The sequence below is a fragment of the Arachis hypogaea genome, chromosome 1 (assembly GCF_003086295.3).
Source record: "Arachis hypogaea cultivar Tifrunner chromosome 1, arahy.Tifrunner.gnm2.J5K5, whole genome shotgun sequence".
NCBI lineage: Eukaryota > Viridiplantae > Streptophyta > Magnoliopsida > Fabales > Fabaceae > Arachis > Arachis hypogaea.
Window position 1 is genome coordinate 571,341 of NC_092036.1, and position 15,898 is coordinate 587,238.

The 15,898-nt window shown below is 25.7% G+C and overlaps 1 protein-coding gene and 1 pseudogene across 1 annotated transcript; both read left to right on the forward strand.

The window, feature by feature from the left end:
• Positions 1-1,484: 1,484 nt before the first annotated feature.
• On the forward strand, positions 1,485-5,934 carry LOC112785753 (salicylic acid-binding protein 2). Its single transcript, XM_025829211.3, has 3 exons — positions 1,485-1,962; positions 3,779-3,904; positions 5,428-5,934. Exons 1-3 carry the CDS (start codon positions 1,579-1,581, stop codon positions 5,707-5,709), a joined length of 792 nt encoding a protein of 263 aa, XP_025684996.1. The 5' UTR covers positions 1,485-1,578; the 3' UTR covers positions 5,710-5,934.
• Positions 5,935-12,042: 6,108 nt separating this feature from the next.
• LOC112785882 (salicylic acid-binding protein 2-like) lies at positions 12,043-15,898 on the forward strand (annotated as a pseudogene).

Below are 15,898 nucleotides of genomic sequence, written 5' to 3' on the forward strand. Positions count from 1 at the left end.
CTTCTGATTTAAAAGAATAAAAAATTAATAAACACCTATGGAAAGGTGAAATTTGTGGACACCCTAATATATTATTTGGATATAAAATGGAAAATGAGTAAAAAGAAAATAGAAAAAGAGTAAAATATCATTTTTATCTTCAACATTTTGGGTAAATTCTATTTGTGTCTTTAACGTTTAAATCGTTCTGTTTGTATCCCTAATGTTTGTAAAAGTGATTCAATGTTATCCTGCGGTCAATTACATATCATGAACGCTTTAGTTTGAGTTTTAAAAATCTCTTCTTGAAATTAGAATACAAATGTTTGGGATAGAATCAATGATCCACTCCGAAAAATAGCTCATCAAAAGTTAAAACTAATTCCTACAACATTTATATAATTCACTTTTCTAGGGACATAATTGAATCTAAACATAAATAGTTGGTATAAATTAAAATCGAACACATCCAAGTGAGACATAATTGAGAATGAATACATCCAAGTGAGAATAATTGAAAAATATAATCTGATTTGTTAGTATAATTGATAGTAAGATAACATTGAATCACTTTTATAAACGTTAGGGATACAAATAGGACGATTTAAACGTTAGAGACACATATAAGACTTATCCCAAATATTGGGGACAAAAATGATATTTTACTCTAGACAAAAAAATTCTTTTATATATTGTTTGGATAAAAAAAATAAATAAAAAATAAAAATTTTGTTTGAATAAAAAATAGTTATACTAAAATAAAATAACATTAATACATTTTCTTATATTATATATAAACTATAATTTATTAATACATTTAAGTAATTTTTTCAACAAAAAATCATCCAAGTTAAAAGTTAACAAGATTTTAATATATTATCTTTATTAATAATTAATATTTTTTTAAAAATATCCTTCTCTATTATTGGCTAGACACTGTTTTTGATTTTTGAAAGAGAATGAAATGGGAAATTTTTATTTCTTTGTTAAGCAAAGGATAAATCTGTAATTTTATTCTTATGAGCTCCTTTCCCATTCGTTTTCAGCCCACGGTCGAAGAGAAAAGTTTTAAATGGATCCCACATCACTTTTCTCTTTTTCTCTTAATTTTCTATGGATATTTATACAATAAAAAATTTAATTTTTCATCTATTTTGTTTTTTTGTTTTCTTTCTCCTCATATTCCTTTGAACCAATCGGTGTGTAAGTCAGACATCCAATTTCTTACTTCTATGAAATATACACTCTTTTTCCAACGTATAAGCATTTCACCTTTTCTCATACAACATTAAAATAAAATGAACATCTGATATATCTATTATTCATATTGTTTAATATTTTTATTGTCTATTTATATTTTTTCTAAAATTAATGTGTGTCCAATTCAAGACTTATTAATTACTCTACCAAAATGATCTACCACATTAAATCAAACTTGTTTCCAATTGCGCTTGTCTAATTTGGATGTATATGAAAGTGAATTATTATCCAAAACCAACTCAACCACCTAAACTCCAAGTCAAGAAAACCAGCTAGCCTCTCTTCTCTATATATATTTTGTTTGCAACCAATTTGGAATAACATTATCAAACACAAAACATGGGTGGTACCACAAATGACACAGATTATATAAAGCACTTTATTTTGGTACATGGGGCTTGCCATGGTGCTTGGTGTTGGTACAAGATCAAGCCACTTCTAGAATCTTCAGGCCACAAGGTCACAGTTCTTGACCTTGCTGCTTCTGGCATCAACTTGAAGAAGCTCCAAGATGTTGAGACTCTTTCCGAGTACTCTGAGCCTTTGTTGGAAGTTATGGAGTCACTTCCCCCAAATGAAAAGGTGGTTCTTGTGGGACATAGTCTTGGAGGGCTCAATATTGCTCTTGCCATGGAAAAATTCCCCACAAAGGTTCAAGTTGGTGTTTTCTTGACAGCTTTTGTGCCGGACACTCAACACAAACCATCATATGTCCTGGAAAAGGTACATGCTTCTTGAAAATTAGAGAGAAGCAAAACTTTTTTTTTATTATTGAGTTTACAATTTCGACTAAAAAAAAGAGAAAGTCTAAGGAACCAGTAACTTTTGTGTCTTGTGGTCAGCACTTAACCATCAAAAGAAAAGTGAGTAATTTTTTACCATTAAATATAATCTCAAACCATTAAAGATAGTATTGAAAGTTACTGACCCCTAACACTCCTCTAAAAAAAATTGTACAAAAACTGATCTTTAATTAATTAAAATCTTCTTTTGACATTACCATCAACAATAAATAATCAATCAAGCCAAAATCATTCTATGTCTTGGAAAAGGTACATGCTTCTTGAAATTTAGAGAAGTAAAACTTTTTTTAACCTTTATTTTTTTATGAATGAAAAAATAAAAAAATGAAACAAAAAAATAAAACTAATTCTTAAGAACCAAAATTATTCATTATAGCCGAAACTACAGAACTATCAAGGCATAGCTACTAAACGCGACTTCTTTTTAATTATATTTTTTATTTTTCAAAAATTATCCACAATCTTTATAAATATGACAAAAAAATATTAAAAAATATTAATATTACAAATAAGAATTGAGAATATATAATTTTAAAAAAGATAAAGAATATGATTAAAAAAATATTGTTATCATATCGTATAGCCATTTTGAGAGATTGTCGTGATAATTTGAACATTTAATGTAAGGTATCTATTTAAATAAAAATATTAAAATTATTTTTTTATGAAATTTTGTATTTAAAAGTGTGATTTGTTTATATAGTCACACTTTTAAAAAAAATATTTTTATAATATTAAAATCAAATTTTATAATTTATTATTTAATAATAAAAAAATATTTTTATATAAAGATAATTATAAAATTTTTTATGATAGCATCTACTTTAATATAACATGATCCTTAATTTTTATAATAATGTTGGATGAATATTTTTTATAATTATTATGTAATTAAAGTTTAAAAGGTTTTCATATTTACCTTATAGCGATATATTGCTAGGTCAATAACACTAACTATAAAAAGCTCTAGTACTCTGTTATATATTAATTGTATTTAAAAAATTGTTTACATAACATTATTGTGGTTGTACATTTAATTATAATAAAGAGCTTAAATAATATCAAAAGAAAACTACGAACTTATTTGGCTGTATAAGCATCACATCATATAGATTACACGTGATTTGATTTTACGCACATTTCTTCACAATTTTGTCCTATATATACAATTTTTTTTAAGTAATGTTTTAATTCTTAGTCATGGGATTGAATTTTAATTTTTAGTTAAAATTAAAATTATTTATATAAAAATATTTTTTATATTTTTTATTTTTATTTTCAAATTATTATAATCAACATTATGATGATTATAATTATAATTATAATTAATATAATTACTTAGAAGAAAATTATAATGAAAAAAACATTTTTTAGAAAAATTATTTTAATTTAAATTAAAATAAAATAATATATTTAAAATATTTTTTTTTGAAAAATTAAAGACGAAATTAAAATTTAGTGAAAAGACTAAAATAATAGGTCAATTTTATGGTGTTTATGAATTGTTATATAAATTTTATTTAATTTATTTTTTATTGTAAGTTTTAATTTTTTTAAAAATTATTTATTTTATATCTTTTAAATTAAATATTAATTTTTATTTTTTTTAATAAATAAATACTATTTTTTAGAGATTATAGTATTTACCAAAATAATATTTTATTTTTTTATACATAATTTCTGGTCCTATACATCTGATAAAGTACAGATGACGTTAAAAATTCTGTTCTAAACAGTACTGTGAGAGGACACCAGCGTCTGAATGGTTGGACACGGCATTCTCACAGTGTGGAAATAAAACGTCAATGTTGTTTGGGCCCAACTTCATATCCACCAAGCTCTACCAACACTGCTCCACTGAGGTAAATGTCACCAAACAACTAAAAGTTATTACTGCACTCCAAATTTTATATATTTTTTGTCATTAAAGTATCTTATCTTTAACCATGCATTTATACGGGTAATTATAATAATTTTATAATAAATAAAATATTTAATATTAGTATTGTAAATTTAAAAAAGTAATTAAAATTGATTAAATATCATTGCTAGATAAGCAATTTTGTTTTGAGATATTTATTAGTTGTATACTTAAATGCAAGTTTGTTTAACCTAAACTAATTTGGCGATAATTAGCGGAAATATGAGTGGAAATAGGAAAAATTAAGCCACACTAATTTAGCGATAATCAAGCAAACATTATCATATATATATATATATATATATATATATATATATATATATATAGAGGATTATCAAAATTTATTATTTTTAGTTATTAGTTAGTTATTAATATTCAAAAATATAAGATAAAATACGTTATTAAATTACTAGATTAAAGAAATTGAATTGATGTCTAAAAATAATAAATTTTGATAGTCATCAAGTATTTCTCTCTCTCTCTCTATATATATATATATATATATAATTATTCATATACTTTATATCACATCATTTTTTCTTAAAAAATATTATCTATAAATTAAAAAATTATTTATTAAATTAATTATTATATATTTATGTATAAATATATGTATTATTTAATTTATTTTTAATATATTTTAAAAATATTTTTTTATAAATGACTAATTTACATGTAACAAAATTGTTTTCTCCATAAAATGTGTGTGTAAGTGCAATAATTGTATAAATGTCCAAACAACATGTTGTTTATATGGCATAAATAATGCCATAATGGTATAAAAGTAAAACTATAAAAGGGAATTGTGATCTCTGTTGCTTGCTTTATTACAACCAGCTTTTTATGAGTTTGTCTGGATTTACCAATAATATCTCGTATGTCGACAAATGACTAGATTTCCTCCTTTACAAGAGCAATTTTCCAATAGACTATTCTTTGATATCATTTTTGACATTTACAGATTTAAAATTAAAATTTATATTAGATATAATATTTGAAATAAAATTGATATTAATAAAAAAAGACCGTATCACTCTAAAAAGAGACTAATCAAATATTGTCATTATACAATTCATTACATTAAATAACTCAAAACTACATAAAATTTACATTGAATTAAGATCAAATATTAAAGTGACAGATTTTATATTAAATTTTAAATTAATTTTTATGATATATAGTTCTATAAATATTTATGTAATATTTTGTAAAAACCAAAATAAAATTGAACTAAAATTAAATATTAAAAATATTCTAAACTTCAAAACCGTAATAATAGGAAGGCCAATTTTTATTTGATATTTAATGTTTACTAACTTATTTTTTATAATAAATTTCAAATATTTAAAATTTATTATTTTTTATTTTTAAATTAAATATTTATGTTTAACATTTTTTATATTTAATAATTAATTTTTAAGCATCATAGCAAACTAACACCTAATAATAATTGGATTTTTGCAGGATCTTGAATTGATAAAGTGTATAATAAGGCCATCGTCCCTATTCATAGAAGACTTATCACAAGAAAAGAACTTCTCTAAAGAGGGATATGGATCTGTTTCTCGTGCTTTTGTTGTTTGCACTGAGGACGTTGCGATTCCATTGGAATATCAGCGATGGATGATCCAAAACGCTAGGATTAATGACGTCATGGAGATCAACGGCGCAGATCATATGGTTATGCTTTGCAAGCCCCAAGAACTTAGTGACTGTCTCCAACAGATTGCTGCTAAATACAAATAGTTTGAGAGAATTTTCAATTTGGTTGTTAAGATTTTCAAACTTTTTCCTTGCTTGCTGTTTTATTTTTAGGACATTGCTATATGGTACTATAGTGAAGTGTCTATTACATGGTTTTGTGGTAAAGTATCATGTGATGGTATCAGTATTGATCTCTCAGACTAATTAAAAAATATTTCTAATTAGAGGTGATTATGTGATAATTAAAGGTAATGGTATTGCCACTAATTCATGTTGATATTTTTAAAGATTTGGAAGAACACCTCTATAGAGATTGTGTTCCTTCACGTTTTGCTACTCTAGAAAATCAACAGAACGACATGAAATCTACTTGTTATAAACAATGGTTGCAGGATGATTTTAAGGAAAAGTCTAGAAAATCAGCAATTTTATTAAATTCTGATTAGTACGTAGTTAGTAAAATAAAAGTAAGTAATTCTCTATTATTGAATGAAATTTTATACCATTTAAAATATTATTGATGGCTACTTGATAGCTACAAATCACAAAAATTGCTGTCCTAACACCTCTCTTATTTTAATCTACAATCATGAATTTTGACATCAATTGATATAATCTTTAAAAACAAGATGGTAGGAAGCTCATTCAATCATGAAATTCGGAACAAAATTTAAGACTTTTTTCAATTTACTAAATATAGTGTCAAGTAACTCAAATCAAGATCATCAAGAAGCATAGGTTATCAGCTTCAGATCATGTCTCTAGAATAAAAAAAATCACAAATTCTTTGGTAGCATTAGGCTCTCCTTAAAAGATTAAATAAAGACCATCAAAATAATTTTAATACGTGGGTGGTTTGATAATTTTTTATGGTCAAAATATTTACTTTCTAATTAAATATATAACATATTATTTAATATTTTTTATCCTATATATTAACCCCCAAATATTCTCTTGAAGCTCCGGCATTGCCTACATCATTGGAGTCATCAGGCCAACATAGTTTTTTTTTTGACAGAAAAAGTTTGTTTCATGGTAAAATATATAGTATAGCCAAAATCTGAATATGATATGAGGCCACTTCTATCCACACTTAATAAGAATTAGTAAAGGTCATTTGTGCAGGTCCATGTACTATCATATTTCTTTCACTTTTTGCATCATTAAAATTAATTATTCTAAATTTTTTTAATAAGGATAATGTATCAGTGATGAAAGAGTTAAAACAAGTTCCATTGACTTTACCTTATTTCAGAGCGTTCACAATTTTTAGATTATCGCACTCTAAAATAACATCTTTGAAGCAATAATCTATTGCAAAATTCACTCTTAAATATGCAGCCAATGCTTCTGCTTCATGGGCTTGTACGCTGAAAAAGATGAGCCATATTGCTGCAGTTAAGACAAGGTCTAAAAAATCTCTCACCACCATTCCAATTCTTTTTTTATCACTTTTTCTAACTACTGTGTCAACATTTATTTTAAATAGGGAATTTGGTGGGACATTTCATTTGCTTCTTGATTTAGCCAGCAAGTTTGAGTGTGATCTTATCTTCTTTTCTTCAATTAACCGTGCTTTCCAAAAAAAAATTTCAATTATTCCATGCCTTTCTGATTTCTTTGTCAACCTGTGACTCAATTCCTTCAAAAACTAATAGATTTCTGGCTCTCCATAGCTGATTCATGAGGAAGCTAAAGAGGAATTTCTCCTTCTCCTGGAGCTTTTGTATCATCTCAATTACTTAGAGTAATACCCCAAATAAGTCCCCAAGAAATTTACCATCCGACAGTTTTGTCCCCCACAAAATTTAACTAAGTTTTCGACCCTGAGGTTCTCAGATATTCACCAGATACGTCCCCAAAATCGTTTTATCCGGTTAAAGTGGTGACGTGTCAGGTTAACTGCGACATGTCACCTCTAGGACATTTTGGTCCCCATCCACGCTGGACAAAACGACGTCGTATTGAAACCAGGGGCAAAACGACATCGTTTCGGGGAAGACAAATTCGTCCCCACTTAGACAGAAAATGCAAACGGCGTCGTTTTCATGTGGGGGACCTATTTGCCTTATAATATGGTATCTTAGGGGACCTATTTGACCTATAATTCGTGATGTTAAAAGAAGTTATATTTACTTCAACGCAAACCTTAAAAACACATTAACATTGGTCTGTTCATTTATCAAAATGGTAACATAAACCTGAGAACCCAAACATATTAACCACATAAATATTTGGCTTCAATAACAACACAAACCAAATCAAGTCAAAAGAAGGTTTATTTTTTTCAACATAAACTAAACGAAACCATTCTAAACAACATAAAGTCTTCTTCCTCCAACATAATAAAAGGTGGTAATATAACTAAGACAACAACTTTCACACTAATTCTTAGAAGCATATTTTTTGAAAAACTAGTTCAACCCTGGTGTTGGAATGAATTTGAACAACTTAGATATTGTGCCACTGGTTGCAGCTGATATTGTCTCAGCACTAACACTCTCTAAATTTTTGGCCCTAATTACTGTCTCCTTGAACGTCTAAAAGAAAGCTGAGTTTGGAATAAACAGTATCATTATCACCATATTTCACACAGAATTCAATTGCTTACATTAAGCCACTTACAAGGGGCATACCTTTGGATTGCTTGAGACATTTTTTATCGCATCTGAGGGATAATTTTCAACTTGAGTATATTTAGAGGAAGGATCAGGCACTTGCATGCTATTAGGTCTAAATACATCAGCCTATGTTTCCAATATTAACAAACAGGGGACAATGAAAGTACTTGAGTGTAACCTTTCATCTGTGCAAAAGTAACTGGATTTCCTCCTCTTTTTTATTGCTGGCTTAGCACTTGGTTGAAATCTCCAAATACCATCTATGACCTGTTGTTGACTTGGCCCAGTGTCCTGAGAAACTCCCAACTTGTATGTTTATTTTGGTTTTTCGGACAGCCATAAAAATCTGTCGCTCTCCACCACTTATCTATTCCTTTGATCTTGACTTTTATGTCTATATGAATTGGAGACATGGACATTATATTGAGCTCTAAAGAATTGTCCCATAGACAAGCCAACCCTCTTCCTCTTTGCCTTTTCTCTCTGTGACAATTGACTCCCACAATGTTTTGCAATTCTTCTTTATGTCTCATTCTTATAATCTCCTCCACCTTCTTCCTTGTCTCTATTAAAAAGACAAGGTTGGAAACTTTCTGTTTTAAGATCTTGTGCAAAGTTTTCATTGTCTATGGATTTTCAAGTCCACGGCAATTCCAGCTTAGTATCTTCATGGCGCTCGGCAGGACTGCCCAGCAGCCTCCACCGTTGTGCTCTCAATATTCATCGCCATCTTCTTTGTTTGTTGCTCTGCTCCCTTCCTTTCTCCTCCCCACTTCCACCATTTTTGCTCTTCAGGTTCATTTCATCCTATTCTATTTTGTTTTCCTTACTAGGGACTGATTCCCTGACTTTCCTTTTTTATTTTTTGTTATTTTTTCTTTTTTCTCCTAGCTGCTGATTTGTTCTGTGTCATAGAATATGCGTGTTATTTCTATATCATTTTTTCTTGATTTTTAGCTCTTTTACTTCTTCTCCTTTTCTATTGTTGACTTTTTCTTCCTCTTTTTTTTTGTTGTCTTTTCATTTTCCTTCGTTCCCCTTTTTGTTTCTGATTCTTCTCGTATTTGCTTGACTAAAAATTCTTTTTGTTTTATCCCTTTTTTGTCAACACATCCCAGATCCACTCTCAGATGGGTGGCTGCTTGGACTGTTGTCGTAGGAGTTGGCCAGAAACTTCTCTAATATCATGACCACTTGGGTCTGACATTGTCAGGTTAGCCAACTTGTCCATAAGTTTTTCAGTAATTTTTTTTTCAGTTTTCTGTTTTCCTTCATCGTTCTTTGGTGCTATCTCTCTTTTCTGGTTTTTTTGCTCCACTTTTTTTCCTACCTTATATGCCTTCTGCCATGGTCCCATCCTCATGTTACTATCCTGGTCTTCCTCCACATCTTTTGTTGCTGTCTCGCACGCACTTTTTTCATGACCCATTCTCTCGCAATAATAGCAACATGTTGGTAGTTGTTCATACTTGAAGTAAACCCAGGTAAATCCGTCTTCTTTACTCCATACATGTATCCTCTTTCTAAATTGTGTCTCTACCTTCATTTTGATAGTAGCTTTAACAAATCTCTCCTGGTCTCGTCCTAACTTGTATATGGCACACTCTTTTATATCTCCCATAAAAATCGCTATTTTTTTCCTAACTTTGGAATCTTACAGTGTTCAGACAATCTCTAGATCTATATTTTAATATCAACCTTGTCTAATTTTTTCTCTATTTTTTCTTCTTTCCTTTTTCATCTCTTCACTAGCAGTTAGATATTTTTAAACACCCATGAATTTTCTTTTGAAACCCTCTCAAGATTTATCTCCTTTTGAAAAAGAACTGGTAGAATTTGGGTCTTACCTGTGTTACTCTGTATTCTTCATAATTTCTTTAAATATTAGCCATAATATTTTGGATTCATGCTACATTAATGTATTTATTGGTATTGAGTTTTTTTATTATGATTTTCTTATCGTCCTTCGTTCCTTTAAAAATGTCTTCATCATTATATATTATCAGTGCTTTTTCTTTTTTCACTGTTTTATTAGTGTTTTGATAATTTTATTCTTTTTCCTCACCTGCCATGTGTTGTTTTAGGATCGAAGTCGAGTTACCCTTCTCAATTGTTGTTTTAGAGTGGTTCATAATTAAAGACGAAGACTTTCACAAAAACAAAATAGATATTTAGTACTACATTTCTTAAATTTTAAGAGAGTAAATTTTGAGATTAAAAAGAGAAAAAAAAATCCTATTCTTTTCTTTATTACCGTATCAAGCCAACATAGTTTTTACTATATATTATGCTAATAATAATTGTATATATTGATTAAGAGATCTGATTACATATTCTTTATCTGTTATTTATTTTTAGTCTTATATATACTTTATATAATGAGAATATAAGAAAGGTTGGTGTTCATCACCTGTTTTATTCTTCTTATATTCATTTACATATAATTCATAAAGTATAATTTGTTATTTTTAAGATTTGAATCCAAAATCTTTTAGTTACATTATAAATTACTTATATTTTAATTAATTCAAGTTTTAGTTTTTTATACATTTTTTTGAAACAAAAATTCAATACAATAAAGTGGATCATTTAAAAAATGTCTAGAGTTACAATACAAACATTAAACAAAAAACTGTAATTATTTTTAATATTGCCATCAATAACTAGACAGAATAAAGTTAACCCACTCTTTATAATTCTTAATCGACTTGGTAATAACTTCCGCAACGCCAATTTTTTTTATACACATTTAATATATAAAAGAGTGAATTAATTGTCACAATATATTACTATATATAACAGAAACAAAAAAGGGAGTTGATATAAATTCTTTTCTAAAATACCCTTCATTAATATATAATCTATAAAAAAATATTGTTAATTCCAAAAAATAAACTCATGACTTTTTAATTTTAGCTTAAGTTATTATTTTGATTAATATCTAAATTATTATTATTATTATTATTATCTACATTTAATTTATAAAAATGGATTAAATACACTTGTTCAAATAATTTATTTATTTTTTCATTTAAATTTTTATTTATTATACTTTTTTATATTTATTTAATTAATATCATATCAAACGGTTTAATCAATAATTAATCTATTAAACCAGTAATTTAATGACTCAATTAGATTGATTATTGATTCAGTTGTGATAACTATAGTTTGAACATACATAAAGAATAATAAAAACTTAATTTTGTTATACCTTTAACACATTTATTTAAACGGTTACTTTCCAGTATATTTACAAATTATCATAATTTAAATAATATTTATATTTTGACAAAAGGCACGGTGAGCTAAAATTATTTACAAGAATATTAAATAAAGACAAATTTGATGAAAACTTAATTTCTGGCGTTTATCAGATGCATTTACGTATCTTCCAGGCAATACGAAACACAGCACTCACATATTGCTTCTAAAAAAAAATTATCTATCCCGTTAAATCAAACTTGTTCCAATCGCGCTTGTCCAATTTGGATGCATGTAAAAGAGAAGTTGCCAATTACTTAATAAAAAATATTATTTATATATTAAAATTAAATATTAAAATTAATTATGAATATATTTATATATAAATATATATAATTTAATTTATTTTTTATATTTATATTTTAATATATATTTTATATTAATAATTAATTTTAATGTAAATTTAGTCATTTTTACTGGGTAAAATATTAAATTGGTTCTCTATGTTTGGGCGTAATTTTGTTTTAGTCCTTAAAGTTTAAAATGTCTTATTTGAATCCAAAAAATTTTTTATTTAATATTAATTTAGTTTCACAGTGAGGTCAAACTTAAATAATTAACAGAATATCCTATATAACAACTCTACAAACACAAAATCAATAATCTAGAAAACTTTACTCCATTTTTACTTGACAAGTGTCAACAAGTAGGAATCCAAAACCAACTCATCAACCACAAGTACAAGTCAAGAAGTGCAGCTAACCTTCGTCTATATATTTTGTTTGAAACCAATTTGGAATAACAAAATCAACAAATCATCAAACATAAAGATGAGTACAAACTCCACCGATTCAATAAAGCACTTTATTTTGGTACATGGGGCTTGCCATGGTGCTTGGTGTTGGTACAAGATCAAGCCACTTCTAGAAGCTTCAGGCCACAAGGTCACAGTTGTTGACCTTGCTGCTTCTGGAACCAACTTGAAGAAGATCGAAGATGTTGAGACTTTTTCTCAGTACTCTGAGCCATTGTTGGAGGTTATAGAGTCACTTCCCCCAAAAGAAAAGGTGGTTCTTGTGGGTCACACAGTCTTGGAGGGCTCAACATTGCACTTGCTATGGAAAAATTCCCCACAAAGGTGCAAGTTGGTGTTTTCTTAACAGCTTTTGTGCCGGACACTCAACACAAACCATCCTATGTTATTGAAAAGGTAGATGCTTCTTGAAACGAAGAGAAAAGACGAAAAGTATAACTTTTTTTTTAACTTTCTATTTTTTTAAACACTTTGATTTATATTAAAATTAACTATTAAAATGAGTTATAAAATTATTAATATAAAATATATATCTATTATATATTATATATTATTAATTTTATAATAAAATATATTATATATTATTTTTTATTATAATTAAAATTAATTTTTTTAATTAATTTTTTTTAGTTTTTTTATTTTTTTATTTATTTACTCATTATATTTTTTTATATGTTATGATCAATAACTAATTTTAAATTTTATTATTAAAATATATAATATAACATTTTCTAATTAAAATTAAAATATAATTATATTATATTATTAATTTATCAATCAAAATATGTTATATAATATCTTTTATTAAAATTAAAATAAAATATTTTTTTTAAAATTAATAAATTTTTTTTATTCTCTTTTTGTTTCTATCATTTCCACTCTATATATTTTATAGTTTATATTTTATATTATTAATTTTACAAATTAAAATATGTTACAACTAAAATAAATTCTTTTGCTTTGAAATTACAAATTTTCTCTCTCCTTTTTTATCTATCTCTCTTTTCTCTTTCGTTTTTTATCTTTCTCTACTTTTTTTTCTATAAAAAATAAAATTAATAAAATAATATCATTTAAATAAATTCAAAAAATTATAAAAAATATAGTAAATTTATAACTAAAAAAATAATCTCGTAATATTTATATAAAAAGTATATTATTACTATATACATATTTTTTAATTTTTATTTAATTTTAAATTTTATTACTTATTTTTTTAATTTATATTTTTAATTTTCTTCTTTCAAATATTTATTACATCTATTTGAAGAGAATAGTATTGAGATAATTGATAAATAGAATCAAGATTTAATTATTTTAAAAAAAATAATTTTAAGTTAATTTGATAATTAACTATATAAATTTTTTATACTAATATCTAATTATATTTTTATATATATAAAGAGAAAAAATATTTTTTTTAAATAACAAGAATGAAAATTAATTATTTTTATTTGTCTAACAGATTTAACGTCTAATCAAATATAAAAGTATACATATTAAATTCTTTCAAGTTTTAGATAATTAATGTTAAAATTAATTACTAATAAAAATTAATTAAACTCTTTTACATAAAAATAATAACTAAAAATTTATTATTTAATTTTTTTAGCTACAGAGACCCTGACCTTCTTAACTGACAGAAATCTTTATGACTTTTTTTATAAAGTAGTTTGATTTATAAATTTTTTAATATAATTTATAATTTATAATGTCAAGATAAAACTGATGTAATTTTAAAAAATTTATATTTTTGTAATATTATTATGAACAAAATACAGTAAATATTAATTAAAATGTAAAATATATATTAAAAATAAATTAAATTATATATATTTAATAAATAAATATATGATAGTTGATTTGATAGTTAATTTTTAATATATATATAAATAATATTTTTTATTGTAAAAAAATTCAGGCTAAAAGAAAATATAGTTTACATTATTACATATAATTTGATTTTATACACATTTCTTGGCGAGTTTATCCTATGCATATAATAATAAGTACAACAAATAACGTTGGAAATTCTGTTCTAAACAGTGCGTTGAGGGGATACCGGCATCCGATTTTTCGGACACGACATTCTCACAATGTGGAAACAAAACGTCAATGTTGTTTGGGCCCAACTTCTTGTCCACCAAGGTCTACCAACACTGCTCCTCTGAGGTAAATGATAATAATATTCTATCTTTATTTATCTTTTATCAACTTTATTTTTTATGCATATTATTATATTATTTATAAAATTTTTATTATTTTTTAAATAAAATTTTTTTATTTATTATTTTTATTTTTTATTTTTATTTTTTATTAATTATTTATTTGATATTATATATTTTTATAATTATAATTTTTTATCAAAATCAAGTTTATAAACTTATTTTTCATCAAAATCAAATTTATAAAATCAATTTTATTCAAACTACCGTTTGTAAACTGTCATCCAAATATACACTAAGTTCTAATATATATAACCATTTATAAGTGAATTTAATTTTGATACAATATTAATATAAAATATAAATATATTTAACTATATAATATTATATTAATAAAAATATTTATTTTTTATATTAATTATACGAATAGTCATCTAAAATAATAGACATAATTAAATGATTGTATAAAATACTTTATATTATTAATAATTTTTATCAAATAACTCATTTTCGGTGAAAACTCAGATGCAGTCAACTTTAAGTAAAGTTAATAAGTAAAAACTGTTAAATAAAAATTTAGTCAAATTATTCAAATTATGTAACGACTCTCAACTATCAACTTCATGTGAAATTATCGCACATAAATTTTCACCCTCATTTTCGTAAGTAGTTTTAACATCAATATCAACTTGATCACTTATATTAAATAAGTCTCTTGAAACAGTCTTCATAACATAATATTTATTTTTATTAAATACATCTTACACATAAAAATATTGGTCAGAAAAAATATATTGTGATGTCTCTCGCTTGCATTATAAGTTCAAGAGCGTAACAATATTCAATCAATTAAATAATAATAATAATAATAATAATAATAATAATAATAATAATAATAATAATAATAATGAATGGATTTTTGCAGGATTTTGAATTGATCAAATGTTTGATAAGGCCATCATCATTGTTCATAGAAGACTTATCACAAGAAAAGAACTTCTCTAAAGAGGGATATGGATCTATTTCTCGTGCTTTTGTTGTTTGCACTGAGGACCTTACGATTTCATTGGAGTATCAGCAATTGATGATCCAAAACTCTGGGATTAATGACGTCATGGAGATCAATGGCGCAGATCACATGGCTATGCTTTGCAAGCCCCAAGAACTTAGTGATTGTCTCCAACAGATTGCTGCTAAATACAAATAATTTGAGAGAATTTTCAATTTGGCTGTTAAGATTTTGTGTTGGACAAATTTGTTCTTAGTTGTTTTTTCTTTTCACATGATTTGCATAGTTAAAAACTTTAAGTGAAATAAAAAAAATAGTTAAATATTATACAGCATAGAACAATGTATAGTTCTTTATTATCGTTGAATTGAAAATCAAAATGGTCCTTGTCACATGTCTGAATAGACTATGCGAAAAA